General features: G+C 43.8%; 1 protein-coding gene across 1 annotated transcript in view; it reads left to right on the forward strand.

The window, feature by feature from the left end:
* LOC134206672 (hemicentin-2) overlaps positions 1 to 14,642 on the forward strand; it is an 821,032-nt gene extending 806,390 nt beyond the window's left edge. Inside the window, exons 12-14 of the mRNA XM_062682403.1 lie at positions 12,063 to 12,371; positions 12,454 to 12,734; positions 13,226 to 14,642. Of these exons, the coding sequence (XP_062538387.1) occupies positions 12,063 to 12,371; positions 12,454 to 12,734; positions 13,226 to 13,771 (1,136 nt within the window). The 3' untranslated portion in view covers positions 13,772 to 14,642. The remainder of the gene's footprint in view (positions 1 to 12,062; positions 12,372 to 12,453; positions 12,735 to 13,225) is intronic.
* Positions 14,643 to 14,855: the final 213 nt, after the last annotated feature.

Genomic DNA, 14,855 nt, shown 5'->3' on the forward strand with positions numbered 1-14,855 from the left:
CGAAATACGAACAACGTGTCCAGTCCACCATAGTCTGCTGTCCAGCCTTTTATACACCTGGTAAATCTCGTGATTTATGCGACGCCGCCAGAAACCATTTCTTCAGTTTACTGCCGAGTATTGTCCACAGCACCTTAAACTCAAATACTACGAAAGCTCTGCCTCCTTTGACGTCTATATTTGATGGCCATATAAAGTCACCGGAAGAATCAGAGTAGTATACAGCGCAAATTTCGTTCGTAAATTACGAGACTTAATATGCCCGTAATATGCCCTATTTGCAGCTACAATACACATTTTCACCTCACGGATAACATCATTATCATACGTCACTAATAATACGTCACCAAAGCATACAAATTCTTCTACAATTTCAAATATATTATCACCCAGCACCACTTCAATACGACCAAAACTAATGAGTCACGTTGATGGTCAGGGTACTTCATTTAGCTGGGTATTGATCGTGAGTCCGATCCTCACTATCTCCCACTTGAAAAGCACAAAAGCCTTTTCCACCGCACGGCGATCAACCCCGTTAATAGCGAAATCATCCGCAATGCCCAGGAATGATGCGAATGGTAGTACCGCTTCTTTGCACACCCGTTCTCCTAATCGTTTCCTTGAGCGCAATATTGAACTGTAAATTTGAAAGAGCAGTGCACCACCCTGCTTCAATCCATCTAAGGCTGCAAATGACGTCGCAATTTCATCCGCAACCCTTACACTTGATTTCAATCCGTCCACCATAATACGAATCAGCCATATCAGTTTCGCCGGAAAACCATATTCCAGCATGTTTTGCCATAGTTCTTATCTGGTACTTCGATGCAGTATGTGTGTAGATGTTAGACAAATCGGCTCCAACATGCCAAAAGGGTGAAACTACTTTTGTAGACAAAAGCTTCTCATGTCGCTGGTGGGTTAATTTAAGCCCACCCACGCAATCCAACATCACTGATGGAAGCAGTGAATTCTCTTCTTTCATTACATAACGCTGGATTGTGTTTTGTGATGGCCAGATGGCCATAAATTAATCCACCAGCGACGTGAGAAGCTCTTTTTTGCAAAAGCAGTTTCGGCATTTTGAAAAGTTGGTGCCGAAACAAAAATTTCACTCCACTCGATGTGGATTTGCACAAAACAATACGTGTGAGAGAGTTTGTTCTGAAAATAGTCATACAGATTACACTGCCGTCCGACGCATAAATGCCACATGTTACAAACGAGAAAAATGAGAAAAAAATGTACGCATATTTGTCACACCGTGAGCTGAAAGATAATTCTCGGGTATTTATTCAAAAGGACATATGTGATTTTGTTATCCCTCGTTTGTCGGGTGAAGATCACTGCGTCCAGATTTTAGGACTATTGTGATATACCCTTTTACTGTGAAATACGCAAGTTATCTCAGTAACATGTTTGTCACTGAGATACCTTGGTATCGACTGAACTCAAGACCATCTATTATTGATGAATAGAGATCCTGAGTTACAGTATGTGACTCCCCATTCTGGCGAGACTAGCTTTATGAAGCCAACCACGTCCTTGGGGATAAGATCCATATGTCAGCAGGCCCTAAAAGGGCTTGCTGAGAACTTTGAACCTACGTTGGGTGAGTGCACTGCAATAGCAGAGGATGTGTTCTGATGTTTCTCTCTCCTCGTCACAGAAGCGGCAATTTGAGGTTTGGATTGCTCCGATCTTTTGTAGATGGTATCTGCAGGGGCAGTGTCCAGTTATTAGACCGGTGTAGATGTTGAGATCCCTTTTGTTGAGACCTAATAGTTGTTGGGTTTTCTTGGGGTTAATCGTTACGAGCCTTTTGGATTGGCTCGTATGGGAAGTGCATTCCAGTTTGATGTGATTTGACTGACCATATATTTGTTCAGTTCCATTTTCCAGAGCAGTCTGAGATCCCGCCGAAGGGCTCAGGGCCAATGAACCTTTCATTAGATCCATTCCTGGCTAGCTCATCAGCAATCTCGTTTCCCTCTAGACCCGTATGTCCTGGGATCCAATATAGGTAGACTCGATTGCGTATGGATAAGTTTTTCAAAGCCAGAATGCATTCCACACTAGCTTTGAGTTACAAGTGTAGTTATTAAGCGACTTAAGTGCCGCTTGGCTGTCAGAGAAAATACATATTTTTGCAAATCTATACTTTCTCCTCAGGCATAATAACACGCATTCTAATATTGCATATATTTCCGCCTGAAATACTGTGGGCCACTGTCCTAAGTGGACAGAAATTTTTGTTGTAGGGCCATAGATTCCGGATCCTGTCAGATTATTCATTTTCGAACCATCTGTGAAGAAATTTATAGAGCCTGTTGGAACGCTGGGTCCGCCTCCTTCCCACTCCTGGCGGGAAGGAATGAACACATCGTAAGGTAAGTCATAATTGACTACCGTTTCCATCCAGTCACTACAAATTCCTATTGCGGGATTTATGGCAAATTCATTTAATATGCTGAGGTGACCCGTAAGGTCTCCCGACAGCAGTGTTTTTGTTCTCTTTAACCTTAGAGCACTTTTTTCCGCTTCCAGCTTTATGAATTGATCTAACCGGGGCAGGTAAAGCATTGCGTCTAGGGCCAAAGTGGGTGTACTACGAACTGCACCAGTGATGGCTATGCAAGCGGTGCGTTGGATTTTGTTGAGCTTAGCCCTTGCAGCAGCCTCATTAGTTTTAGGCCACCAGACAAGGGAAGCGTAAGTTGTCCTGGGACGGACAATGGTTTTATATATCCACATGATCATACTTGGTTTTAGGCCCCATCTTTTACCAAGGGTTTTGAACAAACCCAAAGTGTATTGAGACCTTTCTGCACAACTGATTGGAGATGAGAGTTCCAATTAAGCTTTGCGTCGAGTATGACACCTAGATATTTTACTTCACTTGAATAAACTAATTGTGTTTGATTCAAGAAAAGGGGTTTCAGTTGTACCTTTCTCCGTTTGGTGAAAGGGATAATGGAAGTTTTTGTAGGATTTATGCCTAGTTGATACTTTTGACACCAGGAAAAAGTGTGATTTAGGGCAGATTGCATTCTTTCCACGATAACACTTTCGAATTTGCCTCGTACAATAATGACAACGTCATCAGCATATCCAACCACTTCGAAGCCTCTTCTCTCTAAGCTGTCTAGAAGCTCATCCACCACCAGTGACCACAACAAAGGAGAAAGCACTCCGCCTTGCAGACACCCCTTGTTGCTTTAACAGTGATGTATGAACCGCTAAGCTCAGAGGAGATTTTCCGATTAGCTAGCATAGCATGTACCCAGGTAACAATGCATGGGTCGAATTTTCTCCTCAACATTGCTGACCCTATAGACGAATAAGAAGCGTTATCGAATGCGCCCTCAATATCAAGAAATGCGACAAGAGCAATTTCTTTTGCATTAAGTGTTTTTTCGATTTTACCGTATGTAGTGCCGAGATCGTAGATAAGCGAATTGGTTTTTTGACAAAGGCATTGCTTTCATAAATTTGTGATTTATGTACTCGCATAGTACCTTTTCCATAATTTTGAGCATTACAGAGGATAAACTTATCGGCCTGAATGCTTTGGGGTTGGTTTTATCTCTCTTGCCTGCCTTCGGAATGAAGACAGCCCGGATTTGACGCCAATCGTTAGGTATGTGCCCCAAAATCAGACTCGCCTTAAAAATCTCAACCAAGGGTGGAACCAGTGTTTTCTCCTCTTTTGGATCAACGCTGGAAATATTCCATCCATGCCAGGCGACTTAAATGGCTCGAAAGATCCCACAGCCCTCCCAACCCTGGCCCGAGTGAAAGCTTCCTTTGCAACCTTTATTGCGTCTTTTTAGACCCAGAAACCCATGATTGGATCTCTTGTGGATCTGAGACAGCAATTCCAGTGCCTTGGTCGCCGATGCTCGACTCAGGGATTGAATCAGGAAGTGGATCTTTAACAATTCGCTCAGTGTATCGCTAGGCTCTACAGTGAGCGAACCATCCGTCTTTCGGAGGCTACCCACACCATTGGAGTGGTCTTTTGAAAGAGTTTTTGGAGTCTGGCCACTACGGGTGTATTCTCTATGCTTTCACACATTAGAATCCACGATTTCCGTTTGGCTGACCTTATTTCTTTGTTGTAGTTCGTCAGTGCCTTTCTGTATAGGCTCCAATCGCCGGTTCGCTTAGCACGATTGAACTCCCTACGCGCAGTTTTCCTATGCTTCTCAACAGTTTTATTCCACCATGGAACGTCTCTACTCGAACTAGTTGATTTAGTTGGACAGCTCTCTTGGTAGGCGTTAAGGATTTTGTTTTTAATGGATTTGGACGCATCTTCCAATTGTGTTATGGACTTGATGTGACTTTCTATGATGTACTCTTCGGATCGTAGGATAGCTGAGTAGGATTCCCAATCAGTTTTCTTAGGATCTTTAAACGTTTTTTCCATCGTTAGACCCCTTCCCATTCGAAGATGATGTGTTTATGGTCTGACATTGATATTTCTTCAGAAACATGCCAGTTTTTATTTTATCAGAGATAGACCGACTACATAGAGTCAAGTCCAAAACTTCCTGACGAATGGAGTTTTCAAACGTGGGCTTGTCACCAACATTACAAATGTCAATGTTCTTGGAAGAGAGAAACTGTAACAGGTACTCACCTCTGGTGTTTATATTGGTACTTCCCCATACGGTGTGATGTGCATTTGCGTCGCACCCTATGACGAAGGGGATGTTGTGTCGGTGGCTGTAGGCTACGAGCGCAGCTATTTCTGGAGGAGGGATTTCGTCCACGTCACCTGGGAAGTATGCCGAGACCACCAAGATCTCTCTACTCCCTCTGGCGGAAGGTACCTCCATCCTGACCGCTACGATGTCCCTTTTATGAATTCTGAAATTGGAAAGTATTTACAGTTGTTATGTAATAAAATAGCCGCTCTAGGAGAAAGCTGGCTGTCATCATATACCAACTTACATGAGTGTTGTGGAATACCTTGTATTCTGGATTTATTGACCCATGGCTCTTGAATGAGGGCCACGGTTAAATTCTCTTTGGTGAACCTCCGACAGAGCACACCCGTGGCGCTCTCAGCATGGTGGAGGTTCACTTGCAGAACTTTAGTCGCCATTTCCGGGGTTCCGCTTTTTCCGGACGACGACTGTCCGGCTTTGGATGTTGCGGATCATCAGGATGTCGTTTGGTATTACAGTCTGGGTTTCTCTCTTCCCTGTAGCAACCTAGCCCGCCAGTTTCGCCTCTGTGGTCAAACTGTCGCTTTTTGCACCCCTTTGCCCTGTTTAGATACCTTTGGTTTGGTACCACTAGAGCAGAGGGTCACATGTAAGCTTCGAGCTTTTCCTTTAGAGGCGGACAGACTAGCCTTTATGGTGCTTTTGGGGTGAGATTTACTAACCTCGCCCGAACCGGAGGCTTCCTCAGATTTCTCTTGGGTCGGCCTTCCAGTTAGCCGAACCTCGCTTGAACAGGAGGCCTCCTCAGATTGCTCTTGGGTCGGCCTTCCAGTCGGATTGGCGGTAGCGGCAGTCGGTTGATCTGTAATCTTCCTTAGTTGGATTTCACCAAATCGGTAGTTGAGGGTGTATTTGGACTTCTTCAACTTTTCCATCGACGCACCCTCTACTGTGAAGATCCATTCAACATGAATATCTTTCAGAATGGATCGTTTCACAATACGCCAATTAGTTGTTGTGATGTCATTTTGGCTTTCTATGAGAGCCTTTATTCGGTCGTCATCATAGCTGGAGCTTTGTGGGAAGAATGCTCGGATCATCTCTGGACGTGGAATCGCCACTTCGTCCATTGCCATCAGCTCTGCACCTTCCCAGGGTTTCATGGATGGGGATATTCTCTTTAACCACTCAGCAGTCTCTTGATCCTTACAGATTAGAACCATGTAACCGGACTTGTAGATGAGGTTGTTGAATTTGGGTTTTATTGGCTCGTTTCGCTGTTGAACTACTCTGAGCAGGAGTGCTTCTTGTAGAAGGTCTAGCTGGGCTGTAGTGAGTTGGACGGTGGGAAAGTCTTTGGGTATTATCCCGACCTTCACGCTTTTGGCCATATCACTGTAGCTGATACCAGCTGTTTTCCTCATGGGTGGGTTTTGTTGTCCAGACACGTTTTTCTGAGGCGCGCGGTTTGAGGACTGTTGGGCGCGCTCTCTCGGATCCAGATGGTGCTTCACCCTTTTTTGTTTGGGGTCCTCTGTGGCGGATTTGTCTAGGTCGTTTCTCGAGCGTTTTGAGGAAGTGGGCTCGCTCTCCTTATTCAGGATTATGGACAAGGCCTCATTCCGGTCTTTTCCTTCTCCCGGAGAGTTCTAAGCTGCTTCCTCTGCGAGCGTGTGAGTGTGGGGATTTTCTTTCTCGGAGCACCCTTGGCTTCCGTAGAACCCTTGTTATCTTCGGATCCTTTGCTACTTGCTTTTTTTTGGGGGTTGATGATGATCCTTATACCATCATCTTCGTTATCTTCCATGTCCAACAGGTTGGAGTCGGTCGATGAGGGGGGTTGTAGATCTGGATCAGCTTTGTCGAAACATGTGCTGCTCCGGGAGATAGGCGTTGAGGGGCAGGATATTTCCATCTTCTCCTGCGAACTACTGAGTAGCTGGTCTTCGGTAAGGCCAAGCTGACTCAGAGTATTCTCCACTTCGCTCTCACACGACTGAGAGAGGCAGTCGTCACCTTGAGGGTTGTTTGTAGAATTTGTACTCATTTTTGGTCCCACGAGTAGCTAGGGAATAAATGTCCGCTGCACCAGTGCCCCGCCGTAGTGCAGTAAGGGCTGCTTACTGGGGTGTTCGCCCTGGTGCACCCCAGGCTCCGTTCGCGGTTGAGCATGTTTAGAACCCCCTCAACCATTCAGCCCTCGGCACGGGTCGCATGACACCTTGGCATTGGGGTTTATCCATTTTTGCTTTACACGATGGCCATGAATAACAGCCATCGCAACCTTCCTCCTTTACCAGGGCTTAGGACCTGTAGCTCAAGTTCTCAATAGTTTCACAATCTTTCGGACATGCAACTACAGCGAACCATCATTGCTAGCGGAGTGATTTTGTTAACAAAGATTCAAAAGTCGATTTGTCCAATCTGATGCAGATTTTAGAAATCCAAATATTTCTTTGATTTCTTTCGTAAGCTCAAAAAGATTCCATTCAGAAGCCCAAAATAAATCCATACTGAAGTTGAACATAACTCCGTTCAAAAGCCAAAAAGAATTCCGTTAGGGTAACCAAAAGATATCTATTCGAACAGATTTCCCCACAGAATTATGTGAACTTCCGAGCATAATCCTTCTGGATTTATCGAACGGAATTCCTCCGAGCTTCTGAACGAAATTCCTTTGGCCTTTAGACGGATTCCTGTTGGGATTCTGAACAAAATCATTCTAGAATCTCGAACAGAATACTTTTGAACTTCCGAACGGAATCTTTTTGGACTTTTGAAAAGAATACTTTTGGACTTGTGATTGGAGCGTTCTGGGCTTCTGAATGGAATCTTTCACTGCTTCTGGACAAGGTATTCCGATTAGAATTCGAATGGGTTTTCTTAAGAGAGCCCTAAAAGTCTTTTGTTCGGAAGCCCAAGAGGGAAGAGAAAACCTCCATTCCGTAAGCTGAAAAAGAGGTCAGAAAACTAAAAAAAATCCGTTTGTAAACCTAGAACAAGTCCCGTCCGTTTCCGATCGAAATTTTTTGGACTTTTTTATTATGTTTCTGAGTGGAATTCTTTTGGGATTCCAAAACAGAATTCCTTTGGGGCTCCGAACGGAATACCGTTGGGCTTCTGAACGAAATTAATTTGGCTTTACTTTTGAACGAAGTCCTTTTAGACTATCGAAAAGAACACCAGTGGACCCACCTGGGCTTCTGAATGGGTTCTGCACAAAGGATACCAAATCTATATCCTTTTTGTATTCCGAATGAAATGCTTCTGGGATTTCTTTTGGAAGCCCAAAAAGACTCCGTTTGGAATCTAAAAGGTTTGGTTTGAAAGCGCAAAAAAAACGGGTAACATAATTTTTGTTAACTTAGCAATTCCACTGATTCCACTAAAGAGCTCTAAATTATTTTCATACCAATATGTATAAGAAAATAATTTAGAGCTTTTAGTGGAATATCTTCACTTGTGTTACTGTTACTTATATACGACCAAATCCAGTCATATATAAGTTGCTGCAACCAAATTGGCCTAAATTGTGCTACTCTTGACAGTAAGTGCGTCTTCAGTACTCGACTAAGTCTTACACCGACTTTTTGATTATTGAAACCTCGATATTCTATACGTCATGGGAAATGTCTCCTTTCAAGAGACTCGGAAGCCTCCTTTCAAGAGGCTCGGAAGCCTCCTTTCAAGAGGCTCGGAAGCCTCCTTTCAAGAGGCTCAGAAGCCTCCTTTCAAGAGGCTCAGAAGCCTCCTTTCAAGAGGCTCAGAAGCCTCCTTTCAAGAGGCTCAGGCCTCCTTTCAAGTGGCTCAGCCTCCTTTCAAGTGGCTCAGAAGCCTCCTTTCAAGAGGCTCAGAAGCCTCCTTTCAAGAGGCTCAGAAGCCTCCTTTCAAGAGGCTCAGGCCTCCTTTCAAGAGGCCTGGAAGCCTCCTTTCAAGAGGCTCAAGCCTCCTTTCAAGAGGCTCAGAAGCCTCCTTTCAAGAGGCTCAGGCCTCCTTTCAAGAGGCTCAGAAGCCTCCTTTCAAGAGGCCTCAGAGCCTCCTTTCAAGAGGCTCAGAAGCCTCCTTTCAAGAGGCTCAGAAGCCTCCTTTCAAGAGGCTCAGAAGCCTCCTTTCAAGAGGCCTCAAGCCTCCTTTAAAAAGGCTCAGAAGCCTGCTTTCAAGAGGCTTGGAAGCCTCCTTTCCAAATGCCTGGAAGTCTCCTTTCAAGAGGCCCGGAAGCCTCCTTTCAAGAGGCCTCAGAGCCTCCTTCAAGAGGCTCAGGCCTCCTTTCAAGAGGCTCAAGCCTCCTTTCAAGAGGCCTGGAAGCCTCCTTTCAAGAGGCCTGGAAGCCTCCTTTCAAGAGGCTCAGGAAGCCTCCTTTCAAGAGGCTCAAGCCTCCTTTCAAGAGGCCTCAAGCCTCCTTTCAAGAGGCTGAAGCCTCCTTTCAAGAGGCTCGGAAGCCTCCTTTCAAGAGGCTCGGAAGCCTCCTTTCAAGAGGCTCGGAAGCCTCCTTTCAAGAGGCTCAGAAGTCTTCTTTCAAAAGGCCCGGAAACCTACTTTCAGGAGACTCGGAAGCCTGCTTTCAAGAGGCCCGGAAGCAGAAGACCTTTTTCAAAAAGCTAGGAAGGGTCCTTTTTAGAGTCTCGAGAGCCTTCTTTCAATTGAATCAGAAGCCTCCCTTCAAGAAGCTCGACTTCTTCCAAGAGGTTTGAAAGTAAACTTTCAAGCGGTTCAGAAGCCCCCTTTAAAGATGCAAAGGAAGCCTCCTTTTAAGTAGCAAAAAAGCCAAGTTGTTCAAGTTGCTCGGAAGCCTCTCTACAAGAGGCTCAGAAGCCTTTTATCAAGAGGTGCGGAAGCATATTTTCAAGAGATTCAGAAGATTCTTTCAAGAGTCTCAGTGGCCTCCTTTTATAAGGAACAGAAGCCTTCTTTCAAAATTCTCGGAAAACTCATTTCATAAGGCTCGAAAGCCTTTTTCAAGAACCTCGGAAGCCTCCCTTTAAGAAGCTCGGAATTCTTCTTTAATTAGGCTCAGAAGCATCCTTTCAAGATGCAAAGGAAGCATCCTTTCAAGTGACTCAAAAGCCGCCATTCAAGAGACTTGAAAGCCTCTCTACAAGAGGCTAAAAAGCCTCTTATCAAGAGCTGCGGAAGCCTACTTTCACGAGATTCAGAGGCTCCTTTCAAGAGGCTCGGAAGCCTCCCTTGAAAGGGCTCGGAATTATTCTTTCAAGAGACTTGAAGCCTACTTTACCGATTCTACTACAAATATTCGAGCTAGACATGTTTGGCCCAGCTCTCATTCAGCCGGTGACGCCAATGGTCGATAAGGCGGCTTATTAGAGGGCGATGCGAAACAGCTTCGGAAAGTTCATATCAGAGAGGCGCCCTTGTTGTAAAAGTCGACCGAACGCAGAGGCGGACAACTGCGAAGAGCTTCCGTCTGTCAGATGTAATTTGCGACCAGTTGAAAAGGTGAAATTCACTTAGCTCAATTGAATGCGAAAGGAAAGAAGACAACATAAATTGCATTACCTTCTAGATTTGATTCGGCCGAGCACATGGATAGTGAGGGAAAAAACCACGGTAGAATGATTTAGTGATGGACAGCTGGGCGGATGGAAGTGAGCTGGCGGTTATGATGTTTGACCTGTACGTATTCCGTTTGAGCATGGATATTTTCCTTCTCTCCATTTTTCGATGTTTACCTATTTGCTGAAAGTAAATCAAGGTTAACTGAATCACTTCAAAAACTATGTAGCTACCCCTGAAGAAACATGTTTCAATGCAATACCCGAAACTGACATAGTCTCTGTAAATAAGTTGAAGAATGGTTTTAATGAGTCATTACTTGGATTTTTTTAATAGTTTTACATGCATTGTACAAACCCTACTCAAATGAATCGCAAACTTGCTAACAAAGAAAAGAAAAATCAGAGGTCATAGAATTTGAAATAAACAAATAAACCGGTTTTAAAAAATACCGAGATCATTACTTCTACTATTGGCATTGGTTCTTTTTTCATACAAGATCATAATAAAATGCGACTCGACGACAACACGTGCTCCGCTCATTTAGTCGAAGCTCGAGTACAACTTTTAAGTGGTCCCAATCTGCTAGTTAGGTAGGTACCCAAGTAAACCATTATTGGATGCTTGGATAAATAGTGAGGGCCATTGCTCCTATTCGGCCGTGCCGTGTGGTAGATCTCAGGTTAAAAGCTTTTTAAGAATCCGCCATATGTTTCCGCCACTGCTCTCCCCTTACCCGAAAGAAATCGTTTTGTTTTCTTCTGTGCAAGTCCAGTTTCCCTGGGAGGGTACTTTTTGCCATCCAGCTACCACCTACTGGAGACTAAAAAACTCATTTTGAGCGAGAATATGCTGGTGTACTCATTTTCCAAGTTCGATGTTTGTTTTTGTCCCAAAGTTGGTGTTGCCGAGTAAGTTTTGTTGATGCTTGGTGCTGTTTGTACTGCTGCATAGAGAAAATTAAACTCGATGGTCGTGGTTGGTAAAAAGAGAGCGAGTAAAGGATAAGTACTATTGGCAGCTATTTAGAGTAGTTTTTCATTGCTTTCCAGGAAGCGTTGTAGAAGTTGAGAGAATGATGTTGAGTGTTAAAATTATTTCTTCTTTTTGGCATTACATGCTAAATGCTTCAAGGCCTACCTCCAAGAGATTTCATGATTTCATATATTCAATCGCAGTATTTTTTAAGCTTAACTCCTCAATTTAAGTTAAACATCAATTCAGTACTTTTTTCAAAAGTTATTTACAAGATTTTTCATCATCAGAGAAACCGTACCTGGGTCCTGGGATATGTAGAAACGAATAGAAGATTGAAAACGTTTCAAAAATTGTCCTTCGAAATTAGAGCATGAACTGTTCAAATCAGCAACAGTTAATCACTCAAGTTACAATCTCCTTTTCGCACCAGTATATTTTGATATGAACGTTCTGCTTTTCCTGTTGTGAAATGTTCATTTCTGTGACTAATGCCACACATAAGACCCGAATCATAACGCTAGCATGAAAAGGGTAGAAGTCTGAAAAATATACTGCACAAAGGAGCAAAACTACCGACCGAAAAATTAGAACTCTAAAGGGACTAATTGTATCTGGGTAGATTCGTACGACATGAACAAATAAGTGGTACAAATGTGGAGCCGGAGTGTACATGAGCAAATTCTTACCCTTTGAACAAATGAAGACACAGCAGAAGCACATTTCCTCCGTTTTGCTTGCCAGATCCACTGCGTTCTTTCTTGTGTGTTCTGCCGCAGAGAGGGTTGGAGGGTGTTATTGTTCTGTCTTAGCAAAATTTTAGTGCGGGGTGGAGAGTGGGTTAAAAGTAAACAGCTCGACGACAATTCAAACCATCTGGTTGTTTTATCTTTTTAGGTCGGCCAGATCAGGTACACAACTGTTCTCTGGCCAATGTTTCCATGACATCCCTGAACGTGAGGTGCTTCGAGGGATTCAACGGGGGTTTGGCACAGTCTTTCTTCCTCGAGCTTCGGGACACCCACACTCTGGAGGTTCGTTTCAACAACACCTCGCCCGTTCCGAGATTCACCGTGCCGAACCTCCACCCCAGTGCCGTCTATCAGCTGGCAGTGTATGCCTTCAACTCCAAGGGCAAATCCGAACCGTACGTGATGAGTGCAGCAACACAGAGGCTGCCGGAAAAACAGATGAACTCGGAAAAAGGTAAATATAGAAAGCTCGTTCCTACATAGAAGTTTCGATGCTTCAATGTTATAAATGAGTTCTATTTGTATCGTTTAATTAGCAGAACGACCGAAATCGCCCCTGCCGCTGACGCCGACCATGTCAATTGCCATTGGTCTCGGGGCAGCCATTCTGATTGGAAGTTGTGCCATTATTCTGGCTTTGAAATTTCCCTGCGGGGCAAGTAGTCGCCGCAATAAGGAAACCGCCCAGAGCACGACGGTGAGAACTTCATCTCCGGGACCAAGTGATAAAAGTGTTGCCAGCAAGGAGTACGACGGCAACGACAGCGATGAAAAGAATCCGGATGTCATTCCGGATACGATTGATTCTGATGATCAGGTGAGTCTAAGCAATAATGATTATGGTTAAAATTGTAATTGTAATTGTAATTTATCAGCCTTCACCCTGGCAGTTAAAATGTGATACTAATAACATCTTAAATGATTTCGTGGTTTAGACAACAAAACACATGATTGAATATTATACGTTGATCAAATTTCAAAATTTATATTTTAATATGTTGCATACCATTACATACCGATTCTTCTTCATCGTTTCTGATATTACTTCTTGAAATATTTATTTTATTCCTCGTATTTCATTGTTCTTAATTGTAATACTCGTTCAGTTCAACGCCCAGGCAAACGTTCTCCAGTGAACAATTTTCTGGCAACAAAATCAAGCACACATTTACACAAGACAAGGAATTTCTCCGCATACCATCGTCGGCGGACATACCCCGAAGGTTGCCTTGCAGGCCACCATCACCAGCTGTAGGGAATTAAAATCTAATGTTCTCCTCCCACTCATTTTACCCTCATTTTTCATAGATGGAGTACATTCGACGTCGACAGCACATATCCACAATTGACACGAGCAGTCCAAGTCGATTGCTGCTGACCACCGCAGCACAGAGCCAAAACTTCATGGGTTCCACGATGGCCCTGCACAACAATCACACAGCCAGCCTGGGCTACTGCACCCTGAGGAACGGCATGCCACCGCCGCCGGCGAACTCGGTGACCAACGTGTCCATGAGCCATGTGCCAAATACGTTCACGTCAGCTTCGCACGTCACGTGTACTCTTCCCAGGCATCCGCCGAGTGCGGCGGGTGGCGGTGGTGGCATTATAAATTCCGTCGGTCCTGCTGGTGCCCATCATTGGCCTTCGTACGGCGGCACCATCGCCGGAGTGCGAAACATGACGGCGATTTCGGTGACCAGCAGCCAGCAAGTGGTGCCCCCGCCGCCCTCCACGATAGCAATGCAGCATCTTGGCGGACCGCAACCGAGGACTCGCGTCTGCATTGGACTGCCGGAGGACGACGTGTCAGCCGATACGCCTCTCATGGTAAAACGGGAAAGCACCGTATGACTATAGGAATCTCACAGGGTCGGTGATACGGCCCTGTGAGGCTCATTCTCCGAATGCGCACTTCCAGTCGGCGCCAACGCTAGGGAACGAGGCAAGACTTAAACAATAATTAGAAATTGTTAAAATAACGAAACGATTCCGAAACTGTTTATAGTGAACGAGATATCCAAATACTTTCCCCGGCGAGGACGCATCTCTTTGTACTTCGAGCGGGGGAACTGTTTCCTCGGTAATCATTTCATGTTTCTATTTCTGTTTTTTTTTTGTTTTTCAACCGTTTTCTACTGATATTCAAAGGCAGGAGAATCAAGAATAACGATGTTATTTACCATTATATCATTTTGTGATATGAACGCTGTGAAATAATTAAATCGATATGCTCAATTTTGAGTGTGAAGTAAACGGAAGAAAAGCAACAGTATGAGGTAAGAAATGAAGAAAACTGAGCAGTTCCAAGTTAAAATTAATGAACAATGAACAATGATCAATTTGATTTCAGCTATTCAGCAATTATTGTTATCAGTGCGAACTTCCTGCTCGCAAGAGTTGATTGTTGCACATAATTGTTAAGTTTGAATTGATTCCGTTGTACATAAACTCGTTTGTATTGGCGATTATGCATTTCTTCATGTAGAATATCTGTACCAATCGTTGATTAGCTAAGAACGCCATATTCAAAATTTATTAAATGTGCTCTGATTACAATTTTACAAACTTCACAGGAGCAGAGAGATGATATTTCTTCAAATAGTAGGTTCTGTTGATTTAATCTTTTCGCATTTATCTTTTTATTGATTTTATTCATTATAATCTGATAGACAAAGTTGAAATGGAAAATATTCTTAAAAATATATGTGGATTTAAAACAATGGTTAGGAAATACTTGAGAAACCTTTGTTTGCGGAGAAATTCATTTGAAAAAGGTTTGATGAAAAGAATGAAAAGTTTGGAAAAGGATAATCTCTGATACCCACAAAATGCCATGACACGCAATTTTATCAACGATCTAATAATTATACCTACTTGAAAACCTGGTTCGCTACAGCATCGCTACACCATCGTACCTGGCGTATTGTAGAGCTCT

The sequence above is a fragment of the Armigeres subalbatus genome, chromosome 1 (assembly GCF_024139115.2).
Source record: "Armigeres subalbatus isolate Guangzhou_Male chromosome 1, GZ_Asu_2, whole genome shotgun sequence".
Taxonomy (NCBI): Eukaryota; Metazoa; Arthropoda; class Insecta; order Diptera; family Culicidae; genus Armigeres; species Armigeres subalbatus.